The sequence below is a fragment of the Nothobranchius furzeri genome, chromosome 15 (assembly GCF_043380555.1).
Source record: "Nothobranchius furzeri strain GRZ-AD chromosome 15, NfurGRZ-RIMD1, whole genome shotgun sequence".
NCBI lineage: Eukaryota > Metazoa > Chordata > Actinopteri > Cyprinodontiformes > Nothobranchiidae > Nothobranchius > Nothobranchius furzeri.
The window spans coordinates 58,124,661-58,148,988 of record NC_091755.1 but is presented as its reverse complement, the minus strand read 5'-3'; the positions used below and the strand labels follow the sequence as shown (position 1 = coordinate 58,148,988).

The following is a 24,328-nucleotide window of genomic DNA, read 5'->3' as shown; positions in this document are numbered from 1 at the left end:
AAAGTGAAATTTGCATTTATCAAGGTCCCAGAATGCAGAGAAAGAGGAGGGGAACAGAATCCATGCTGCTTGATGTCCAGTGTAAAGTTTCAACAGTCATTGATGGTTTAGGGTGCCATGTCATCTGCTGGTGTTGGTCTATTGTGTTTTCTGAGGTCCAAGGTCAACGCAGACCATGAGTTTTAGAGCACATCATGCTTCCTGCTGCTGACCAACTTTATGGAGATGTAGATCTAATTTTCCTACAAGACTTGGAACCTGCATACAGTGCCAAAACCACCAGTACCTGGTTGAAAGGCATTCTTCGCAACTTTTTCATATTTTAAAATCATTTTCTTTTCTCAGTATGTCCTAAAATGACTCTTAACAGGGTTAATGAAATGTCATTCAGAGCTCCACTGCTCTCTATGGCCAGAATACAGCATTTTCTGCTTCAGAGTGCCGGGCCGACACCCTACTGCACACTGGAAATGGGCTGAACGGCAGCGGAAAGGTTCACTTGCGACATTTGCTGCACCGCAGTGCACACCGGGAGGGTCTCAGCCGTGAAGCGGTTTCTCCGATGTGCTCCTCACTCGACTCACAAGATCACAAAATCCCTCGAGACTTCTGCCATCTTCCTTGCTTAACTCGCAAGATCACAAAGTACCTTGAGTTTATGCCGTACGCCGTTTAACCCAAAAGAAGGAAATCACTTCTGATATTGCTGTTTGATGTCATTTACGATGTTGTTCCTCTCCACTGCCAGGATTAAAGCCATGATAAACACATCGCTGCACTTCTGGAAAGAAGCAGGGAGTAAATAAGCCGTTAGGTCACTTGTATTGACGTAATCTACATAGATATAAAATTGCATTGCTGCTTTAGACTTTTATTTTGAAAATTACCAGGGGTTTTACATTGAAAAAGTGTGAGATTTCCTGTCTAGCCCTATGTTAACAGCATAAATTGTTGCATCCCAGAAGCGGCTCGCGCCAAAAATGGAACCCAATGCTATTCAATTCATTTCAATTCAATTCAATTCAATTCAATTTCAAATTCAATTCAAATTCCATTCAAAGATACTTTATTAATCCCAGGGGAAATTAAAGTTTCAGTACACACAATTCTGAGATCAGACATACATAGACATAGACACATGACAAGAATAGGTGACTGTGGTCTTTTGCAACCCGAGTCACGCTACCTTAATAGAGTCATGCTACCTTAATAGAGATCAGAGGGTTTATATAAGGATTGAGTCGGGTGGAGGAAAAAAAGGCACTTCAGAGTTACCCTCCACAGGGAGGGCAGCTTTGCTATGCAAAAAACACCTCAGACAGAAATGCAACATACTTCAGACATTACACAACATAAGTGTCCACTAGGTGGGGAGGTAGGGTTGGGGACTCTCCACACATCAGTGCATGCAGCTGCGATAAGCAGCGCTCGTCACCTTCGTTTGGACAGGGGAGGGAGGTAATTGGGTTTAGAAAGAACAGTGACTCCTGGAAACGATCCAATGGCCTTTACTGGTCGCAGTCCCGCCCAGACATTTCTTCTGAGGGGGAGTAATCACTTCCACCTCACAGGCTCAATGGCACTAGATTCGGATAAGATAACTTGTCTTGGGGCCACACAGAGATAATTCCCTCTCTATCTTAAAGTTCTGTTGGTCCTCTACCCCTCTAAATCCAATAATGGCGTAATTAATCTATCCCAATCCGTGCTGATCCGTCCACTTTCTCCTTGATCAAATCCACCTTCTGTGCCAGTCTGAATTTCAGCCAAAGTTCCAAGCTTACGACTCATCTCGACAATTATATGAGTTTGTGCGTTCACAACATGGTGTAATCCATCCCTGAGCTCCGGGATTGAGTCAATATTCATCGACAGCTCATTAATTTTACGGTAAGCCAGGTAACCACTCAGGCCAAAAAGCAAGAAACCTGACACAAACACCACAAATATCTAGACGTCCTCAGAATCCTCTACAGACAGTTGAGAGAGGCAGACCAGGTTCCACTGTTTCCAGGAGTCCATGATATGCCCAGCTGGCTCTGTCCCAGAGGGGCATCCGGGAGCCCCTTCTCCTGTTCTCATCGTTGAAAAAAATTTGTCAATCGCGTTGAGAGACCAACTGACCAGATGCATTTTTAATAATTTACAGTTTCCAGAAAAAATGAAGAAGCGCCGTACACCCAAAGACAGACAAAGAGCCTTGGGATAAGATAGGGAGGAGAGGAGGAAAAAAGCGTCTGAACTCTCCAAGAGCCGGAAGAACGGCTTTAGTGGTGTGGTGTGCCGCTTCTGGGAAGCGCCTGAAAATTGCCTCATCGTGGCTGGTTTGAATTATCCCCATATACTATAATGGATTATATTTGAAGCAGTAATGTTCTGCTCCCGTTCTGTTTCGCTGATGCTTCTGGTGTCAAGTAGGGGTAACTTTAAAAAAAAAAATTCAGCTTACATACCTGGCACTCAAGTCTGCTTCCAGTACGTTTCCTGCTTGTTTTAGATGATGAAGACAGCTGATTTGTATCATTTAGAGATGAATCACTCCTGTAGACACTAATAAAGGCTGGAGAGACAGTTGTTAGGATATAACACAAACGCACAGGGAGGAGATAAGTTTCACTTTTGCTTTGACCACAGATAATCAATAACAGGCACTAGGGAGTGCTAAAAGCAAGCAAAACTGCCAAGTGTGTTTTTAATGACCATGGTGTCCCCGTTCTGGATTAGCCAGCAAACTCACCTGACCTTAATGCGAAGAGGAAGATGCAACATGCCAGACCCAAAAGTTCAGAAGAGCTGAAGGCCACTATCAGAGCAACATGGGCTCTCATAACACCTGGGCAGTGCCACAGACTCCATGCCTCGCCGCATTGCTGCAGTAATCCAGACCAAAGGAGCCCCAACTAAACAACGAGTGCTGTGAATGCTCATACTTTTCAGTTGGCTAACATTTCTAAAAATCCTTATTTTTGCTTCAGTCTTAATTAACATCCAAATATTCTGAGATACTAATTTAAGATTTTCATTAGTTGTTAATTATAAGCATCAACATTAAAGAAAAAAACATTTGAAATATATCAGTGTCCAATCTAACATACAAGTTTTTATTTTTTTATGGAGATAATGAACTAAATCAACTCAGCACCCTACACACACGTATTGAACTGCAGGCCAATAAAGGATGTGCTGCAACAAGAAATAAAGCTGCTGTGAAAAGAATAAATCTAGAGCAAGACCCCACTCTGCTGCCCCTAACAGCCTCATTCACCTCATGAACTGTAGCTCTTTCAGATCTAATGTCTGCCTGCCTGCTGGGCATCGTGTTTTCGGCTCTTTTCCAGTAAATCACTGCTTTGTTTGAAGTTGTGTAGAACTCATTTGGTTTGGCTTTGACAAGCTCAGAAACTTGGCTCAGACCTCGTTCATTCTGAAACTTTTCTTCTTTCTGCCTTGTGGTTAGCGGTGATAAAGGACACAATAGTCAGGATTAATTTTTCATCTCATACAAGTTTTACTCACCCCATTTTGTTGCTCTCCTTTTATAAGAAGCTGCTAAACGATGGGGGCGGCCTTCAGTGTTGCTTTTCTGTAGTTACGCCTAGATATGTGTTTTCCTTTATGCATCGTTCACACTCACCCCCCCTGTGCTGCAGTATCAGACAGCCTGTACCCTAAAGAGGCCTTCTCCATCGGTGCGGAGCGGGAGGGCGAGAATGCCGTCGAGGGTCCTGTTGAGGTGGAGGACATGGATGAGTGCCTGATATATGAGGGCAACATCTGTCACCACAGGTGCATCAACACGCCTGGCTCCTACCGGTGCGAGTGCTTTCCCGGGTACGCGCTACAAGAGGACGCTTTCACTTGTGCACAAGGTAAATTCAAAACCACAACTCGTCGTTTGTCTTGCTGACGTCCGTAGGGTGGTTGTGGCTGCAACTTTCTGTGGTTTTTCATTTGTAATAATATTCATATAGTCTGCCCTTCATGTCAGAAAGACTCCATCCGTCTCTCTGTATTATTTTCTTGGCTATTTCAGTTCCTTCCTGTCTGCAAGCCTAATTACAATTATTCTACTCTTACAGTAAAATCCCTTTCCTGGATCTCTGCTCGTGTCAAAAGTCCTTCCAGCATCGTTTCAGTGATTTTTTTTTCTCCTCATTTCAGCTTTCATTTCTTATTTCAGTCTAATCGGATGGCACAGCTTTCTCAGGTGTACAAATATTTAATGCATAAGCCTTGGAGCACCCTTATTGCTATGGCTGCCTTCCTGACCTGTCACAAGTGAGCTATATTATGCTATGATGTCATAGAAAAAAGGATTTATGTAGTTTTCATTCATCAAGTCTTTGCTTGAGGTGTAATTTGTGTCTTGCTGTGAGAGACACTGTGTTGTTACTATGGTGACCCTGATGAGCCTCTCACAGTAGTGCTGACATTTTTTTGAATCTTAGTTTAATGATTTAATACAGTTTAACTCATTAAAACGTAGGACAGGTTGGCTCAGTACAAAGTTCATGTTGTTTTGTGAAGTAGCTGCTTCGGCCTCTTCAGCCTCTCTTCAGAAATATTCTAATCTGAGGAAGTTTGCAGAGCGCCAGGCATTAATCAACAATCGCTTGCTGCTACCAACACAAGCCTGTCTCAACAGGAACCTGATGTCGGAGCTCTCAGTAAATTACAGTGAGGTATTGGACACAATAATAAACCCAAATGCATGTCTGAAGGCCATGTTTTTTCTCGTTGCGTTACTTTAGCAGCTGTCACTCATGAACTCCACAGCCTCAGATTACAGAATGTGTCTGCAGAGCTCTGACTGCTGTTGATGATGGAGAGGCTGGATTAGTGATTACAGTGCCACCCATTGCTCCAGTCCTGACGTTATTCATGTCCGTGCAGAGACTGTGGATGAGGAGAACAAACTGCAGGAGGATGACAGAACAGAGGCGGAGAAGACCACCTCTCCACTTCCACCTCCCCACCAGCCCGGGGTCCTGCTCAACCCCTGTGAAGGTTAGATATGTGGCTTAATGAGGCAAGGGATAGCTCACAGTGAGCATCTTCAGCTTTTAGAAGTAGGTTTAGAGGACAAGACACAGACGGGCATGCTTGGAACTCCAACACACCCTTTTTATGAAATCTGAAAATGTCTTTTTTAAATGATCACTTATTCTCACAAGGCTTCGATACTCTGATCCATGCAGGCTTACATTTTGTTCCCCTTGCTTGGTCTCGATGGCGGTAGTTGGTTGTTAGCACATTGTGACATTTTTCAGGCATCACTCTAGAAACACAAGAACTCTGTTTTCCTGCTTAGGCTGTGGAAGGATTATATTCCACATGTTTTGACTGTGCCGTATGCTTTCAGGCGACAGCATCTGTGAGCAACAGTGCACCCCAGTGGGAGGAAGGCCACAGTGCTCCTGTCTGCCAGGGTTCTCCCTCAGAGCTGATGGACACTCTTGTGAAGGTAAAACCTCGTGATGAAGCCGATCATGCGTAGAAACATTTTGTGTCAAGACACAAGTGAACATTGGGCTTTGAAGTCCAGCCTTGACCCCAGTTTTCAGTTCAAGCCAGAGGAATTTGGTTCCAGCAGAGCAGACCTTTGTGGCAGAGAGCTTCTGTCACTGATTTGTCTCCATCACTCATCAGCGCCTCTAGATTGGAAGAGATGCAGCTCTAATCCTCCTTTGGCAGACGTTTTCATCGTGGTCCTGAACTGATGCAACACCAGAGGGATTACCCCAACCATTCACGCGTTATCACCGCATAGCTCACCAAATGCATTCCATAATCCACCTGCTATTTTCTAACCAGAATGGAGGCAAATAGTGGGTTTAATCACAATGACCATCAGAAACTGAACTATATACGTCCACCTTGTCTCCTGGAAATAGATCTATGTGAGTTAGTCTTCTAATTCCATTTTTGGTTCTTTTAAAAACACAGATAAGGTTTTTCTTTACCTTGCTGATGGTTTCGTTTGCGGCTGCAAACATCTTCAGAGCTGACGCCGATGGTGGCGTCACTTCCTACTCCGTTTATCCGCGGGCAGCTGCTCACTCTCCCCTCTCCGATGATGCAGTCCCATGCGCGATCCAGTAAGAAACAAGTCAAAGACACACAAGAGCTGCAAAACAAGAATCAGAAAGCAAAATAAAGAAGTCAGCCGTAACAGATCACTGCTCAAGAGAAAAGCTTGTAATGTACTGGGACAACACAAGGATCATAAACACCGAACAACAGGAATACAAAAGATGGATAAAAGAAGCTATAGAGATAAGGAGACGTGGATGTGAGACCATGAACAGAGACGATGGAGTTTACACATTGGATCGCGCATGGGACTGCATCATCGGAGGGGAGAGTGGGCAGCAGAGGGCGACAACGTCCACTGCTGCCCGCGGATAAACGGAGTAGGAAGTGACGCCACCATCGGCGCCAGCTCTGAAGATGTTTGCAGCCACAAATGAAACCGTCAGCAAAGTAAAGAAAAACCTTATCTGTGTTTAAAAAAGAACCAAAAATGGAATTATGTGAGTTAGGACATAGAGACCATTCTGTCTCCTGGAGGTAGATCTATGTGAGTTAGGACATAGAGACATGGAGCAGAAAACAGCTCAATGTGGATGTTTTTCTCCATGTTTGTCTCTAATATTTGTCCTGAAGGGGATTTGTCTCTTTAATCTCTTTCTAACTGCTGACTTGATGTTTCTTGTACATCTTGTTGACTGCTTTTCACTACCTATCCCCCTCTGGCCTCATCTTCTGCACACATTTGTCTTGATTTCTTTCCTGCAGACATAAACGAGTGTTTGTCTCCACGTGCCTGCCAGTTTAATGAGCGCTGCGTGAATACTGCAGGGAGTTTTGTCTGCCAGAGACTGATCACCTGCGCCCCTGGATACCAGATCATCAGTGACACTTGTGAAGGTAGACTGCACCTTATCAGCACTGAGCAGCATCAGCGTGCGCACTTCCACCCACTGTGAACAACTTATAAAGGTTCACAATGAGGGAAAAGCATATTATTGAGGAAGAGCTGCTTAGAATACCCTCAGGAATTGACAATGGAAATTGTGACACAAATGTCTCACAGCTACTAGTTATGTCATCTGTCGAAAGAGAATAGTAAAAAATATCTACTTTTCTGCTGGCTATTCAATTTAATATGGCCTACCTACTTAGGCTGCTGCCCACTCTGGATAAGCGGATAAAAATGGATGGATGGATATTTTCAATTTTTTCTCATCAGGAATGATCAGCATGGTCGTTGATGATTTTTATATTGTTTGTTTTATAGACCGATCAGGTTTCCCAAGGATGCACTAATAATCCCTCACCTCCAAAACAAAAGCTGCAGAGATCTGACCCAGAAAGACTACAGTGTTCCTGTGTCTGGTTTCTGTGGCGATCATACAGTTGATTTGTTTATCTTGCTGCTCTGAAGAAGCTCAGCTCAGATTTGTGAACCATCTTTCTCTTTACAGACCGTCGCCGCCGTAAGATGGTTCACTTCATACAACAGGTCCTAATGGTTTTTAACGAGGCGCCAATAAGAGCCTCAGGGTTTACAAAATACTCAAGAATCCATTTGTGCATCACTGTTACCAACCTATTTTATACATGCAAACATGTCAATAAGCAATTTCAAGAACATTTTACTGTTAAATGTCAAAAAGATTGATCTATCCTCTTGAGCCCCGTGCCTTTGTCAGAAATGCAAAAATCATTGTTTTTCTAATAATTATGATTTCAAAACTAATTAAAAGGCAGAATAAATAAAGATTACATCAATGATAATAACTAAAAGCAAGTCTCTCTGAATAGGGACAACAGGTGCAATTTGAACTGAAGTCAGTTAAAATGTTAAATTAACATTTGAAGTATCTAATTGTGTCCTTTCCTTTAGAAGTCATATTTCACATGTTTAAACAAACTGAGCCATTGCTGTGCCGTGTTTTAGGTCTCCATAACAAAACAGAAACGCTTGTCAGGTTTCCAAAGGGACTGATTCCCTCAAAGTGCCAGTAAAGTCCAGCATTTACATTTGCAGTCCTTTCTCCTGGAGGGATGCCACTGTTATAGTCTCTCAGAAGTCTATCCCTCTTCCTCTCTCCATCGCTGTCCCTCAGCCTCCTGCACAACCTGCTGGGCTTGAGTCGGTGCCAGATGCTCGGTCCCCGTTAGTGAACCGGTTCTTCTCGTCCACAGGGACTCCTGACAGGGCTGCTCCAGACCAGCAGCAACATATTCATTGTGTTTATTCCGAGTGAAAGCATTAGTCTGATGCAGCCACACATAGATTGACTTCATATTGTTTTTTGAGGCTGTTATTCCAGATGTGTAGATGCTGTTCAGTGACAGATGTGGAGGGTTTATTGAGAAAAAGTCGAGCTTCTGCTAAACAGGTGGGAGGAAACTCTAGAGAAGTGAACAGCATCTGCACAAGACGTTAGCTGTGCCGTTTCATGAGCTGCAGCCCTCACGCTGAAACAGGAAGCTGTTGTTTGGTTGTGTTGAGGTTGATTTAATGATCCTAAACTCTGACACTAAAGCACAGCGCCTTCCAGTGGGCAAGTAAAGCATTGCATCTGTTTCTGTGTGATCTGTGGTGTTTTCTACGTCCTCTCACACTCACCGGTGATCTTCTCCCACAGACATCAACGAGTGTGTGCAGAGGAGTCACAACTGCGGCGATGGTTTTGAGTGTGTGAACACGGAGGGCTCGTTCAGGTGTGAGCCCAAACCCCGCTGCCCCGTAGGCTTCAGTCAGGACTCCCAGGGTAACTGCATAGGTGAGAAAACCTGATAAATCAGCAGTCATGTCTCTGGAGAGATTCACATCCGAGCACAAGTAAAAATCACGTAGCATCCACACACTTTCACGTTACCAGCATTTAAAGGTGCGGTTCACTGAAAAACACTTTTAAGGACTATTTCTGATAAGTTATATGCAGGGTGAACATGAAGACCTATCTCCTGTATTAGCTTCTGGTGTAAAATAGATGGTGAAACTCTAGGATATAAAAAGCTTGACAGATCTACGTCACACTGAGAATTGGACTTACCCATATTGACTCACGACAAGGAAAGCTGTTGCTTTAGCATCCAGAATCAGCAGAGAACGTCTCTTTCAACTGAAGCTAACCGCTAGCATTAGCAACTCCACCACACAGCTGAGGCTCCCCCAGGCTTGTTATTTGGGGGGATGAAACATCCATGTCCCTGAGCAAACAGAGTTAGTGATGGATGTCCCAATAAAGACATGATTATAGCTGCAAATCAGCATCTCCATGTTAAAGTGTAAAAATGAAGAATGAGGTGTTTTATAAAGACAGATGTCCTAATGTTAAGCATTATAGCGTGTTTGTATTTATTTCTTTCACTTCTATTATTACTGATCTTTTCAACAATTCATGAAAAGGATGTTAAAGCTGATCCAGTCTGATCTGCAGCCAGAGTAAGTGTTGCTTTCATGTACCGCCAAGCCAGACTGGAGCTAACTAACTTATGGTTCCCTCTAAGAGTGATAGAACATCTGGACCCAAACGTGTTTACCTGACGGTTACCCACTCACTGGCTCATGAGACAAATCTGTCCACGGGTGAAAGGTGTGATGGTTCTCCAAGCAGATGAATGAGTGAACCTACAGTGGCAGAGGGGTTAAATGCCACACAGAGAGAAGATCAGAGACGTTGCTGTTAGGGGCGGATAAAAGCTGATCCTCTGTCCTCCTGCAGTACAAACCCAGGCTGTGGAATTAGCCCCCAGGGGCAGGAACTGGGGCGTGTTAAGGCAGCAGATGCCCCTGTAACAGGAGCAAAGGAGAAATCCTCTGAAAAAAGGGACAAAGAAAGTTTCAGACACACACACACACACACGCACGCACGCACACACACACACACACACGTGCACAACAACATAGTTACCCATCTGTGTGAAGTGTGTTTGCTATGATATCACAGCAAAGAGCTCAGGCCATGTTTGTCTGCCTGTGTGCCCCCCCCCCCCTGCATTTCCTCACATTTACCTCACTCACTCACTCACTCACTCACTCACTCCCTCACTCACTCACTCCCTCTGTGTGTCTCTTTCCACCAGACATTGACGAGTGTGGCCTTTTGACCCAGCCGTGCGGTTCAGGATTTACCTGTGTCAACACGGTGGGATCCTACGTGTGCAACAGGAAGATAATATGCAGCCGGGGCTACAAGCCCAGTCCTGATGGGTCCAGATGTGTTGGTAATGATTTACAATCAAGTGTTCACTGATGTTTTCTATGCTGAGTCAACGTCTGTTTAATCAGAATATGAGTGTGATGCAGAAGTCATGAGTTTTACTGGGTCAAACAGCACCTCATGCTACAACGTAAATGGTATTAGTAGCTTTAATTCGAACACATGGCAAGGCAGCATTTACATGATGCAGCTATTTGAGCTTTAGGAGGGCTTCACAGATGTCCTGTTGTTCTTGTAGATGTGACTGAATGTGAGAGCGGCCTGCATCGATGTGGAGAGGGTCAGCTGTGCCACAATTTGCCTGGTTCTTATCGCTGCGAGTGCCAGACAGGCTACCAGCTGGACGCCCAGAGGATGTGCGTAGGTACGTTATGACCTCTGAGAGCTCCCTACAGCCAGGACCTCACTGAGCTGCTGCTGGAAGGGCTAGTTAGAGACATGAAGTAGAAAGGAAATCTGTAAAGTCCTTTGCGATCACACTAAACTGGAACTTTTGCTACAGGTTTTATACAGTGTTATGGACATTATTCAGGCTCCTGTCAATTTTTCACTCTTGTTATATTGCAGCCATTCGCTAAATCATTTAAATTCATTATTTTCCTCATTAATCAATTCAGGGTCTGAATACTTAGAACCATGTGATATTTCAGTTTTTCTTTTTTATCTCTGCATAAATATCTAAAATTATGTGTTTTTCTGACAACATGGGATGCTGTGTGTACATCAATAAAGAAAAAATGAATTTAATTGATTTTAGCATAACAGTGAAAAACGGACGGGAGTCTGATTACTCGTTGTACACTGTAAATAACTTTTTATTGAGTTTAATGCTGCAAAGTTGCAGACAAATTGTAACAGTTATGTCATCTTTTAATTGCAGTTTCTCTACAAAGTGTGTTAATTTGGTCTTACACTAAATGACTCTGTTTTTATTATAACCCTCCCACTGTCTTTATGAGTGACCCTGCGAGGAAAGTTGACCATTGAGCAGGATTGATGGTTTATCCTTTGAGGTCCATGTGGCAGGGGTGAGGTGGTGCTCACTCCTCACTCCTGCCATGTGGACCCAAGGGATAAACCATCAACCCTGCTCAATGGTCAACTTTCCTCGCGGGGTCACACCCATTAGGACAGTGGGGGGGTTAAATGTTTCCAGATATTTGCGATTCCTTCTGTATTCAAATTGTTTTTTTAAACTTGTTTATTATTCTAGATTACCACACAACTAGATTATTCAATTCAATTCAATTTTATTTATATATCGCCAAATGACGACAAGAGTCGTCTCAAGACACTTCACATAATAAACATTCCAATCTAGGTCTGTTCAATAAGCCAATCAGAAAAAATGTTTCCTATATAAGGAACCCAGCAAATTACATCAAGTCACTGACTAGTGTCAGTGACTATACAGCAATCCTCATACTAAGCAAGCATGCAGCGAGAGTGGAGAGGAAAACTCCCTTTTAACAGGAAGAAACCTCCAGAGGATCCTGGCTCAGTATAAGCAGCCATCCTCCACGACTCACTGGGGATCGAGAGAGTGCACACACACACACACACACACACACACACACACACACACACACACACACACACACACACACACACGCGCACACACACACCAAGCAATGTGTCTATGGTTACATTGTGATTTCTTAGTAAATATTCTTCTCTGTCAGTGTCCTTTTTATTATTCCGAGGCAGAGGGAGCTGCTGATCCCTCCCAGCTCCTGAGGAAGCCGGCAGACTACCAATCACGTCTCATCACCCTCTACACTTGATTCACTGTGTTGTGACTCCCATAATAATACACTCAACTCAAGTGTTTAGACTATCAGTAGACAGATGGTCCCCTCACATCACATCACACACACACACACACACACACACACACACACACACACACACACACACACACACACACACACACACACACACACTCGCACACACGCACACACACACTCGCACACACACACACTCGCACACACACACACGCGCGCACACACACACACACACACACACACACACACACACACACAGACGGGAGCAAACAAACAAACATGGCGTGGCTTTTCTGAGGTACGATGATGATGTAGTTTCTTCCTCCCAGATATAAACGAGTGCTGGCGCTACCCTGGCCGTCTGTGTGCCCAGACCTGTGAGAACACCCCGGGCTCCTACCGATGCTCGTGCACCTCTGGTTTCCGCTTATCTGCTGATGGCAAGAACTGTGAAGGTGTGTTTGTCTGAATGTCTGTTGGCCTGGGTATGAGTGCATGTTGATGCATGCTTTTGTGTGAGCCTGTGTGTGAAAATATGTGTGCGTGTGTGTGTGTGCTTGTATTTGTGTGTGTGTGAAAATATGTGTGCGTGTGTGTGTGTGCTTGTATTTGTGTGTGTGTGAAAATATGTGTGCGTGTGTGTGTGCTTGTATTTGTGTGTGTATATGTGTGTGTGTGTGAAAATATGTGTGCGTGTGCTTGTGTGTGTGTGTGTGTGTGTGTGTGTGTGTGTGGGCAGACATGTATTAGTGTGTTTTATAGTAAACCAGGCCTTCAGACAGGAACCAGTAAAACCATAATTAGCCTGTTTAACCCTCTAAGGCTCAAAATAAGTTCTGATAAAAGGATGAACATCTAAGTCCTTCAGGGGTACTTCTGATTTAAAAATGCTCATGAAATACGTATGTGGAGTAACCAGGTAGGTAGGTTTTAACGTTGCAAATCTGCAACACCTGCCTCCAGAGGGTTAAAACATTTTGTGTTTGTCAGGATTTAAACATTATCCTGATGGCAAAGACCTCTGACCTTTAACCTTATTTGTCCAGATGTGAACGAGTGTCTGACCAACCCTTGCAGTCAGGAATGTGCTAACGTCTACGGGTCCTACCAGTGCTACTGCAGAAAGGGCTACTACCTCAGGGAGGATGGACACACCTGTGAAGGTGGGGCGCTTGCATCACACACCACACACACCAGACTCAGACCACTTCACACAGCATGATTTATCTTCACCAGATATTGATGAATGCTCTCAGAGCCTCGGCCATCTGTGCACCTACAAGTGTGTGAACGTTCCTGGTAGTTACCAGTGTGCTTGCCCTGAATCCGGATACAGCATGTCTCCCAATGGACGATCCTGCAGAGGTGAGGGAATGCATCCCGCTTCTCCTCATCATCTTATTCAACATCAATTCATCTCTCTGTGCTGCTGCTGTTGCTGGGCGAGTTGTTGCCTCATTGACTTCAGCTCTGAGATTGATTTGGTAAAACTGCTCTGCACTTGTTTCACTCTTTGCAGAAGGTGCAGTAGTGCTTCTGCTCAGATAAATATAAGATGGTGCTTTAATCATACACTTTATAAAGCTTCGTTTGTCTGTTATCCCGTGGCTGTAAACTGGCCCCGCTGGGGCCTTTACTCTGTGTTTTAGATATCGATGAGTGTGCCACAGGGGCCCACAACTGCTCTCTTGCTGAGACCTGCTACAACATTCAAGGAGGGTACCGCTGCCTCTCTCTGAGCTGTCCCCCTGACTACCGCCAGGTGTCTGACACGTGAGTTGTTATGAGTTTTTAAACCCATATTCTTCATGTTTAAATCGGTTAGAATGGTAAAGGAGTCTTCTGATCAGCTCAGTTTTTGGTCACTAATTGGAAGTTCAAAATTGGTCGTCACACAGCAAAGATTGAATAAATAAATCCAACATTTTTCCAGGTTTGTGAACTCACCACCTGTGGTAGCTGATTCACAAAGCCAACAAAATAGATAAAACATCCTGTTTTGTACGCGTTTAATTAAGATGGGGGTGGTCCTGACATCCTTCTGAGCGTGCCGGAGCACTTGTGACACACCACACATGGCAGGATTGTGATTCCCACAAACATTGTATAAACCTTTAGAACAACTCCGTGTCCTTAATGTACAAAGGAAATCATTTTTGAGCGATAGCTCTAATGTTTTATCCAATTTGTCAGTTATGCTTCATTTCAGACCAATAAATCCTGTCTTTTCAGTCATTTTCCACAGCAGGATGCGAAGGTTTGGGCAGCCTTGTTATTCTTTATGCTTTTTCTTTATGAATCGCTGGTTGTTCTGATAAAAAATCTCATTGAAAAATATCATGTAGGAGACTCACATATTGATAATTGAGAAGTGAAACAAAGTTCATAGAATTTACAGAAAGTGTGCAATAATTGTTTAAACTAATTTAGGCAGGTGGATAAATGTGGGCACTGTTGTCATTTTATTGATTCCAAAACCTTTAGAACAAACTATAGGAACTCAGAATTGGTTTGGTAAGCTCAGTGACCTTTGACCTGCGTACACAGGTGAATCCAGTTATAAGAAAGAGTATTAAGTGGGGCCAATTATAAGTTTCCTTCCTCTTTGAATATCTCTGAAGAAGAGCAAGTAGGGGGTGGTTGCATCATGCTGTGGGCTGTGTGGCCAGTACAGGGACTTGGAATCGTGTTAAAGGTGAGGGACGTATGGATTCCACTCAATATCAGCAGATTCAGGAGACCAATGTCCAGGAATCAGAAACAAAGCTGAGGCTGCACCGGGGCTGGATCTTTCAACTAGACAACAATCCTAAACACTGCTCAACATCTACTAATGCATTCATGTAGAGGAGCAAGTAGAACCTTTTGGAATGGCCATCTCAGTCCTCAGACCTGAATATTGTTGAAAATCTGTGGTGTGAGTTAAAGTGAGCTGTCCATGCTCAGAAGAACATCAGACCTGAATGAACCAGAGATGTTTTGAAAAGAAGAACGGTCCAAAATACCTTCAACCAGAATCCAGAATCTCACTGAAAGCTATAGGAAGCGTTTAGAGGCTGTTATTTCAGCAAAACGAGGATCTACTGAACATTGAGGTCATTTTTATTTTTTTGGTGCACTAATTTATGCACCTGCCTAATTTTGTTTAAACAATTGTTGCACACTTTCTGTCAATCCTATTAACTTAGTTTCACTTCTCTACTATCACTGTGTGTATCTCCTTTATCAGCGGTACTCAATAGGCGGCCCGTGGGCCAAGTCCGGCCAGCGGGCCGTCTCTCTGTGGCCCCCGAACCCAACGTGCGCACCTTCCGCATACAGAAAGTCTTTGGTCAACATTTAATGTCTCCAGAGCATTTTGTAGTAACTAGCCACTTATCCCAAAGGCATTCTGTTTAGGGGTCAACAGGGTCATGTATTAGTCCAAAGAAAGAAAGAAAGAAAGAAAGAAAGAAAGAAAGAAAAAGAAAGAAAGAAAGAAAGAAAGAAAGAAAGAAAGAAAGAAAGAAAGAAAGAAAAAGAAAGAAAGAAAGAAAGAAAGAAAGAAAGAAAGAAAGAAAGAAAGAAAGAAAGAAAGAATCTTTTCTATAGCGCCTCTCAAGATAAAAATCACGAGACGCTTCACAAAAACAAAACATTTATAAATATAAAAAAGATTTCAAAAAATGATCAAAAACATGTTTTAAATAAGCAAAGATAGACAATTGTGATTAAAAATGCAAAAGATACATATTTGTCAAATGTTCTAATTATTTAATTCATGACACAATCTGCTGTTCCTGTGATTGTTGTAGATCAGCGGTAATCAATAGGTGGCTCGCAGGCCATGTTCAGCCCGCGAGCCCTCTCTCTGCCGCCCCGAACCCCGCACGCAACCCCCACCCTCACCCCCGACGGCCGACCGAGAGGTGTTGGATAGAGCTGAGGAAAATAATTAAACGATTCTGCATCACAGAAGAGTAGCCATAATCAATTCTAGTGGAATGTAGTTTTGTTATTTTAAGCGCAGCATCCACATCTGTCAGAATGGGATCTAGAATCTGTCCACATTTACCGGGTAGGAAACTTTGGTCCTTCTTTATGTGGTACTGCAGGGCTGAGCGCTGGAGTTGTAACCTGAGACCGAACCCGAACCGAATCAGCCCGATCGGTTCTGTTGGCTTTGGGACGTGAATTATGTTAATTGAGCAGGTTGTCGCGCGGCGCGCTCCGATGGAGCGAGCAGCTGCAGCATAATCATCTGTCTCTTTTATTTAGGGACACGGAGAAGTTAAAAGTAGAGAGAAATAGAAGATATAAGTTTTTGTTCCACTTTATTCTTTTGTTTCATGATGATAAACTGATGTTAAATTCAGCTTAAAGAGAAACTAGGAGGAAGCTTTGGCTCATTTTAAGTTACAGGAGATCTTGTTTCCTATGAAATGGACATGAGGGTTACATGGGGAGGGTGACACAGGACAGGTTAGTGCAGTCACACAGCCGAGCTGGAAGAGGACAGGTCTTGTCCTTCCTTATATTAAAAGCTTGTGTGTTATGTACATTACAGCCAGCGATCCAAACAACAGCGGCCCCCGTCCGACATTCATACAACAGCAACCCCACCCCGCACCCCGGTCCAGGCCTCTTGCTTCTGGGTCATTTTTGTGAGTGACCCTTGGACCGTTATAATTGAGGGCCCCTGTTGTAGATACTACTACTGTACATGTGTAGCTAAAGAGAAGCAGTCCGACCGGATCAGCAGGGAACAAAAAAAAAAAAACATGAATGCATAATTCAGATACAGTCTAGAAATGGAGTTTGGGAGACAATGTCCTTATATCTATTTTAAATGAAGCGTATAAAGAAAGTCCCACCAAAATTATCACTAAATATATATATATAACTGAACATTTCCTAAGAATACATTCAGATACATTTATACACGTCTAGTTATCTGGGTTTACATTATTTTGACAATTAGTTACATGTAGTTCAACACAGAGCATGTTGTGAATCAGTTGTAAGTGTATGTCTATGGGTGACATCCTGTACATGTCAAAAAGAGCTCAATGTGTAAGGTATCCAGACTGGGGTACAAATCCACGAGACTTCTCATACGACCCTTCACAATCGGTCATGGCTGGAATTGAGACGGGGACAGATCAGCGCTGTCCTGGACTGTCCAGTGAAGTCCAGCAGGCAGGCTGGGGAGGAGAGGATGTTGTCTAAGCTGACATCTTGGATAACACCTCCCTACATTCAGACTAGTCCATAGCACAGTTTAGTTATTAGTTATTTATGCATCACCTGTTTGCTATTACTTCTTTTGCTGCTTGACTGTAGTTTCCTTCACCAGGATCACTCACACGCCACACCACTGTTCATATCTCTGTACACTTACACTGTAATTCCCATTGCGTATTACCGTAAAATACACAGTAAAATACCTCTAAAACATGTTTCCAGTGCAGGACTGTAATTTTCATGTAATTCCTCATTAATGTACACACAACACCCCATACTGACAGAAAAGCACAGAATTTTAGAAATGTATGCAGATTTATCAAAAAAGACAAACTGAAATATCACAGAGTCCTGAGTATTCAGACCCTTTGCTCAGTACATAGCATAGAAGCACCCTTTAGAGCTAATGCAGCCATGCGTCTTCTTGGTAAAGATGCAACAAGTTGCTTTCATTTATTTATTCTCCCGTGTCCTGCCCGGCTGTGAAGCAAACAGATTTAATGTCTGGATGCTGGTGACAAGCCTTACAGATTAACTCTCAGGTGGAGCATCAAAGCGTCTGCTTTAATGTCACGCCTGATACTAAAAACTTTATTGGCAGTGTACTTTTTTCCCACGAAAGTAAACAATCAATGATGAGCAAGAGTCTGCTTCTAGACCTGCAGAAAGAGAAAAACAAACAAAACAAAGGGACACACAACAATACAACAAGAGCAAAATATCACTGCATCAACCTAATGAGGAAACATCAAATTATCATTGTTTTACTGAACAATCACATTATAGTAAATCACAGTGCATTTAGTGCCAACCACTGCCTTAAGACATGTGTTGAAAATGCCCAAGTCCATACTTATGAGAGCACCATGTGAGCACCTGTGTGCGTACACGTATAGGTAAGGTTTCTCTATACCTATATGATATATTTTACTGAAACAATCAAGGATTTATACAGGATAATTATGAAGATTAACGAGGCTGACTAAATGTTCGCATCCCACCGTAACTGGAACACTACAGATGAAACTAAATATTAGAACATGGCTTTGCAGGATTCATTAGCTGGTGAGAGTGTGACACTTTGAGCCGTGAATATGGAACTTTTTCACCTTTTTCTAATTGTCTGAGATTTTGGTGTTTTCATGAGCTGTGAGCCATGTTCATGGTGAATGTAAATGACCTATATTTGTATAGCACGTTCTTAGAGTTCTACAAGGCGCTTCACAACACAATCAGTCATTCATCCATTCACACACATTCACACGCTGGTGGGGATGAGTTACGCTGCAGCCACAGCTGCACAGGGGCGAGGCCTGCTGAACACTGGCTCCACCATCAGGCAAGGCAGTTTAGGTGTCTTGCCCAAGGACACAGCGGCAGCATTCTCTGTTCAGAGCCAGGATCGAACCTGCAACCTTCCGATAGACAACCTGCTCTACCTCCTGAGCTACTGCCGTCCCTCACATCACAGCTAAAACAAAAAATATCTGGCTTTGCATGTAACGAGTCTATCTCATTTATTAGTTTCACCTTTTAAGTTGAGTAAGTGAACTTTTGCACCATTTTCTAATTTTTTGAGTTTCGCTTGTGCTGATGACAACATCTACCCTCTTGTGTTGGCAGACGCTGTGAGCGGATCAGCTGTCCCAACGCCCTGGAGTGTCAGAACTCTCCACAGAGAATCACCTACTACTACCTCAGCTTCCAGTCCAACATCCTCATCCCCGCTCAGATCTTCCGTATTGGACCGTCGCCCGCCTACTCCGGGGACAACGTGATTGTTTCCATCACGCAGGGCAACGAGGGGAACTACTTCAGCACCAGGAAGCTGAACGCCTACACAGGTGCGGTGTACTTACAGCGACAGGTCCAGGGGCCAAGGGACTTTCTAATCACGGTGGAGATGAAGCTTTGGAGGCAAGGGAAGTTTACCACCTTCCAGGCCAGGATCTATGTTTTCATCACAGCCGACTCCCTCTAACTGCTGCTGAGCTGTCTGCGTGGAGTCCATTATGGCTTCCTCTACTAGAATTTAACATTACCACTATGTGTTTGGTGAGTTTGAAACAGGTAATCCTGCTTTTATTCATTTTAATTCTATAAAAAGTGGATTATTTAAAGAAAATTATGCCTTTTTTAAACTGTAATTTCATAGAATCATGGATCAACTTCAATCAGCCACATGTTTTTCTAACTAGCTGTGGATGATGCAACAGAACTAAACAAAACCTATATAAAACAACATTTACTGATACTTTTCACCTCTGATGATCATTTTTTCCACATCATGAATTAAAACCTTTAACTGTTTTTATTTACCTTCATTGCTGCTTTAGTTTAATATTTGAAGTGTTTTCAAGCTAATTTAATGTTACTGTTTGCTGTATTTTTTGTAATGAAGTATATTTTAATGGATGTATCATATTTCTGTGCTGGATTTACATAGCATTAAAGTATTTTGGTGGAATATTTGTGACGTGGAGCGTGCTGTCAGCCTGTGGTTTGGAGGTTGTATGTTTTTAAACATACATGGTAATTCCTTCTACGTGCATTTGCCCTTATGGAGGTATTTGATTTTGCACCGTGTTACTGAGTAAGCCTCCTGAAGTTAAACAGAGCTGGTTGCAGGAGTGCACGACGACACCCCAGAGATCTTCAGGCTTTTGCCGTAGCCGTTTCAACCCTGCTGCAGAACTCAGCATTTATCATCAGACCCCCGTTGATCTGCACACAGTCATCACCAATAAAATTCATGGATATGTAACCTGTGGCAGTGTCTTGTTCTGTTTTATTTTAATGAATGCATGCAAGGCTTTTGGGCTCGGCTCTGCATGATGTTAAAGTGTCACACCTCCATCTACAGGAAGAAGTAAGTACTACACACAAGACGTTTAAATGTAAACTTGCTCCTGAAAAGGTACAAACATGGTTTTCGTCTCCCCTTAAGGCTCTGGAGCAGACATGTCCAAAGGGTGGCTTGAGGGCAATTTGAGGTTCTCAGATTGATTTTTTGCAGCCCGCCAGTGTTTATAGAATAGATTAATTTCATCTCTCCAGCATGTTGAAGATCTGCTCTTTTAAAAACATTTTTATATTCAGATTTTTGTCTGTACAAATTAAATATTTCATCATAGCAGATTTATGCATTTTTTAAATTAATAAATTATGCCTCTGTGGCCAGTGAGAGCTAACTTCATGATGCTCATTGTGAAATGTTTGAACACAACCAGAAGCCAGTAGACCTCTGTGATCATGTGAAGGGTGTGTTAGTATTACGTTTGCACATCTGAGCAGACCCTCCTGGCAACCTTCTATCCATCCAGATGAGCTATACGGTCATAGGCCATCTGAACAAATCAGAGTTGTTCCTGGGATTTTTGCTCTGATGCTCATCCTTCAGGGATTCTTGGAGAAAACGATGACAGCTGCCTAACCTCACGAGCAGAGAGGAGACGTTAAGAACAAGACCTTCCTCTTGACATAACTCATGATAATGGCTTCCCCTCAGAGACGGAGATGTCACTTTTGGAGTGTACAGTGTTTGAGAGTGAGCACAGTCCGGTCTCTGCTCTCTAATTAGCTTGATCTGCTCAGGATTAGGTGGTGCGCTGTTTCAGGGACGGTGAGTCAGACATCCCTGACACGCATCAGTTTATTGATTTATAAATGCTGACAGGAAGTTTTTGTCTTGGAAAAAGAAAGAGGGTGAATGGGTGGCTCTAGAAGAGACAGGACTAATTAAGACAAAGTTCACTCATTTCAACACATCTGCAGTGGTCTCTATAAATGAATTCCTTGTGGGGGAAAAGCTGTGGCGCTCCTGTTAGCCAGATGAGAGGTGAGCATACTTCCAGGACACCCCCCCCCCCCCCCTCCATCAAAAAAAGTTATTACTCCATAAAAGTTATTCACTGATCTGTTTGTTATGTGCCATGGGCCTCACATATGATGTCGGGAATTTAAAATACACATTTTGATGTCAAGAAACTGCTTCATTTGGCACGGTGGCACAAGTTATTTTAGGTTTTGTGTGAATGTACGTATAGGACTAAAAATGTCCGTCTCACCAAATTGGCATCATCAAACAAGAAACAAACAGAAAGACACATCTTATGATTTTTTACAAGCTAATAAATCTCACAATACATGACAGTGTAGTAAAAATTCACAATTGAAGTGAAACGTGTGATTAGAAAACAGCTTTTATATCTCCGCTCACCTGCATCCATTTTTTTTTGTTCTGAGACCCATGAGCCTACCAGAAGTGTGTGTGTGGGTGTGTGTGTGGGTGTGTGTGTGTGTGTGTGTGTGTGTGGGGGGGGGGGGGGTCCTGGAAGTATGCTCACCTCTTATCTGGCTAACAGGGGGTCGTCACAAGCTCACTGATGTCTGATTGGCTTTTCAGATCAAAGCGTTGGCTGCCAGCGGCTAATGCAGGAAATAGGGGTAGTAGACTATTTTCACACTTGCAATGATTTAAATTACATCTTATTTAATAAGCCATAAGGCGTAGGATTCCGTAGTAAATATGAAATCAACCTTACGGATCTGTGAGGTTATTTTAAACCAGAAGATTGGAACTTTTTATTGCAGAGATTAGATAACAGCTTCGTATTCACTCAGAGACAACAGAAGAGAGAGAGTCCAGTTTAAAAGTTTAAACATTTATTACTAAACAAATTAAACTAGACTAACTTTAAACATTAAATGTAAGTTGCAACTAAGGTGGATGAGACGGTGAAAGGGGTGAGGTGTAATGTTGCTCAGAACCAGCAAATCCGAAGAAGCAATTAGTTCTGATGGGAACTGAAGGTGATGTCTTCGCGTTAAGCTTTGAGTTAAGCTTTGATCAGGAGATTCATAAACACATTCGACGCCATTTGCCGGTCTACATACCCTGAGCGGAAGTCCCCGTCTAGATCAGGAGGTGTAAAGGTCCAGCTTGACCTTGTGGAGCCAAAGCCTGTAGAAGCAGCCACAGCAACCAACCACCAGTCTTTGAGATACTTCCAGGTCACAACAATTTTGTTGGCGTCTGGTGAGACCCACCTGGGTCGTGATGGTTCAGCTTTTATTCTGAAAGGGACCGTTGCAGCGGTTGTTACAGCAACAGATTTTATCCGGCGTGTCGTTGGTTCTTTTGGCTGAAGAGGAAAGTTACGGATTGGCCACTCCGGCAACTTCTCTAGAATGCTTTGAACTGGCGTTAGAGATGACGTGGGCATAGTTTTATACTTCGGATGTTTTGGTTTACGGTCGAATAAAAAGTTGACAGAATTACCAAACACCACCAAAACTACGCTTCCGTCAGATCTGGCAGATTCTGACTGGATCAGTGAAAATAATGTGTCATGTCTTTTAACACTACGTGAGATCAGCCCTATTGGAACATTTAAAGTCATAGTACCTTTATATTCTATAGGATTATAACAAAGTAATGAATATTTTGATTCCATGTTGTCGTTCTTTTTTAAAACACAGAAACGGTTTTGTTACCTGTTATTGACGCTACAGTTTTGCCGACGGCTGCCGGCTTCTTCAGTCTGACGCTGATGGTGGCGCGTCACTTCCTTCTCCGTTTATCTGCGGGCAGCAGAGGACGTTGTCGCCCTCTACTGCCCGCTCTCCCCTCTCCGACGATGCAGTCATGCGTGGTCCAGCGTGTAAACTCCGTCGTCCCTGTTCATGGTCCCACATCCACGTCTCCTTATCTCGATTGCATCCTTGAGCCATCTTTTGTATTTTTGTTGTTCGGTGGTTATGATCCGTGTGTTGTCCCAGTCCATTATATGGTTTTCTCTTAAGCAATGATCTGTTACGGCTGACTTTTTAATTGTACTTTCTGCTTCTTCTTTTGCTGCTCTTGTGTGTTTTCGATTTGCCTCTTTCTCGCACTCCTTTCTATGTTCTATTGTTCGTGTGTTGAGTTGGTGTCCGGTTTCTCCTATCAATGTTTTATTGCATATTTTGCATGGGATTTCGTAGATGACTCCTCATTTTTGTCCAGCTGATATTTTGTCTTTTGGGTGCACCAGTCTGTTTCTAACTGTTGTGTATGGTTTTGTTGGTGTGTTTATGTTGTGTTTTTTCATTGTTGCTCTTATTTTTTCCGTTATGCCTCTGATGTATGGTAGGGTTATCACTGGTTTTGGTTCTTGTCTTTCTGGGTTTCTGGTTCTTTTTTTTTTGGTTGTCCTTTGCTTTCTGTTTTTGTTTGTCGTTTTCCTTTGTTTATTGCCCGTGCCGGGTATCTGCAGGTCTTTAAAGCATGTTGTATGTGTTTGTCTTCTTTTTCTTGAAGAAGCCGGCAGCCGTCGGTGAAACTGTACCGTCAATAACAGGTAACAAAACCGTTTCTGTGTTTTAAAAAAGAACGACAACATGGAATTAGAAATAACGCACAGCAAGAACACACCTAAGATAATATTTTGATTTCGCAGATTGGTCACATCTTATTATTGACTGACACATTGCGTGATTAGCTTTATTAAAATTGAGTTCTTTGATAATTAAAAGGAGAGAGTCCATTATTCATTCTTCTGTTGAGCTGAAAAGAAGCAGGTTAGAAGCAAATGCATGAGACATTGAGGCCATATCTCATGCAGACTAGTCCTGTGTCAGAGGAGAGGGGGAAACAGTCATTTCATTCCGTTACGCACGTATCCGGGTATCTCCCCAAATGAAGATTATTTTCAACAATTCGGCCTGTCATCCACATGAAAACGCAGATTTACGCAACAAAAAGTAATCTTTTTAAACACCCTGGCCAAGTGAAGATTTGTGTTTTCTTCGTTTTAAGCGTTTCTGTGTGGACAGAAATACCCAGAGTTTTAGTTTACTTGTGTTTACACTACAACATGGATGCCCTCAGAGCTGTGCTCGCGTTATTAATCGTCCAAGTGCTTCTTGTCTCTGTTTTTACAAGCAAAAATTATACTTATAGGCACCATGTTTCATGTTTTGTTGGAATTGAGCAGGAAGGATGCCGTCCTTAATGCAGTTATGCGGTTACATGTGGATGGAGTTTTTTCTAAAAACGAGGTGGTGTGGATGCTATTTTTGGGAGGGCGGATATTCGTTTTA

At 43.0% G+C, this 24,328-nt stretch overlaps 1 protein-coding gene across 2 annotated transcripts in view; it reads left to right on the top strand.

Annotated features, from left to right (window-relative positions):
* The window catches only part of fbln2 (fibulin 2), a 31,237-nt gene extending 11,224 nt beyond the window's left edge, over positions 1–20,013 (top strand). For both annotated transcript variants that reach the window (XM_015968173.3, XM_070545259.1), the window contains exons 6-17: positions 3,651–3,869; positions 4,894–5,007; positions 5,363–5,464; positions 6,799–6,930; positions 8,658–8,795; positions 10,102–10,242; positions 10,477–10,602; positions 12,352–12,477; positions 13,069–13,185; positions 13,259–13,387; positions 13,672–13,795; positions 18,869–20,013. In XM_015968173.3, the coding sequence (XP_015823659.3) occupies positions 3,651–3,869; positions 4,894–5,007; positions 5,363–5,464; positions 6,799–6,930; positions 8,658–8,795; positions 10,102–10,242; positions 10,477–10,602; positions 12,352–12,477; positions 13,069–13,185; positions 13,259–13,387; positions 13,672–13,795; positions 18,869–19,226 (1,826 nt within the window). In that variant the 3' untranslated portion in view covers positions 19,227–20,013. The remainder of the gene's footprint in view (positions 1–3,650; positions 3,870–4,893; positions 5,008–5,362; positions 5,465–6,798; positions 6,931–8,657; positions 8,796–10,101; positions 10,243–10,476; positions 10,603–12,351; positions 12,478–13,068; positions 13,186–13,258; positions 13,388–13,671; positions 13,796–18,868) is intronic.
* Positions 20,014–24,328: the final 4,315 nt, after the last annotated feature.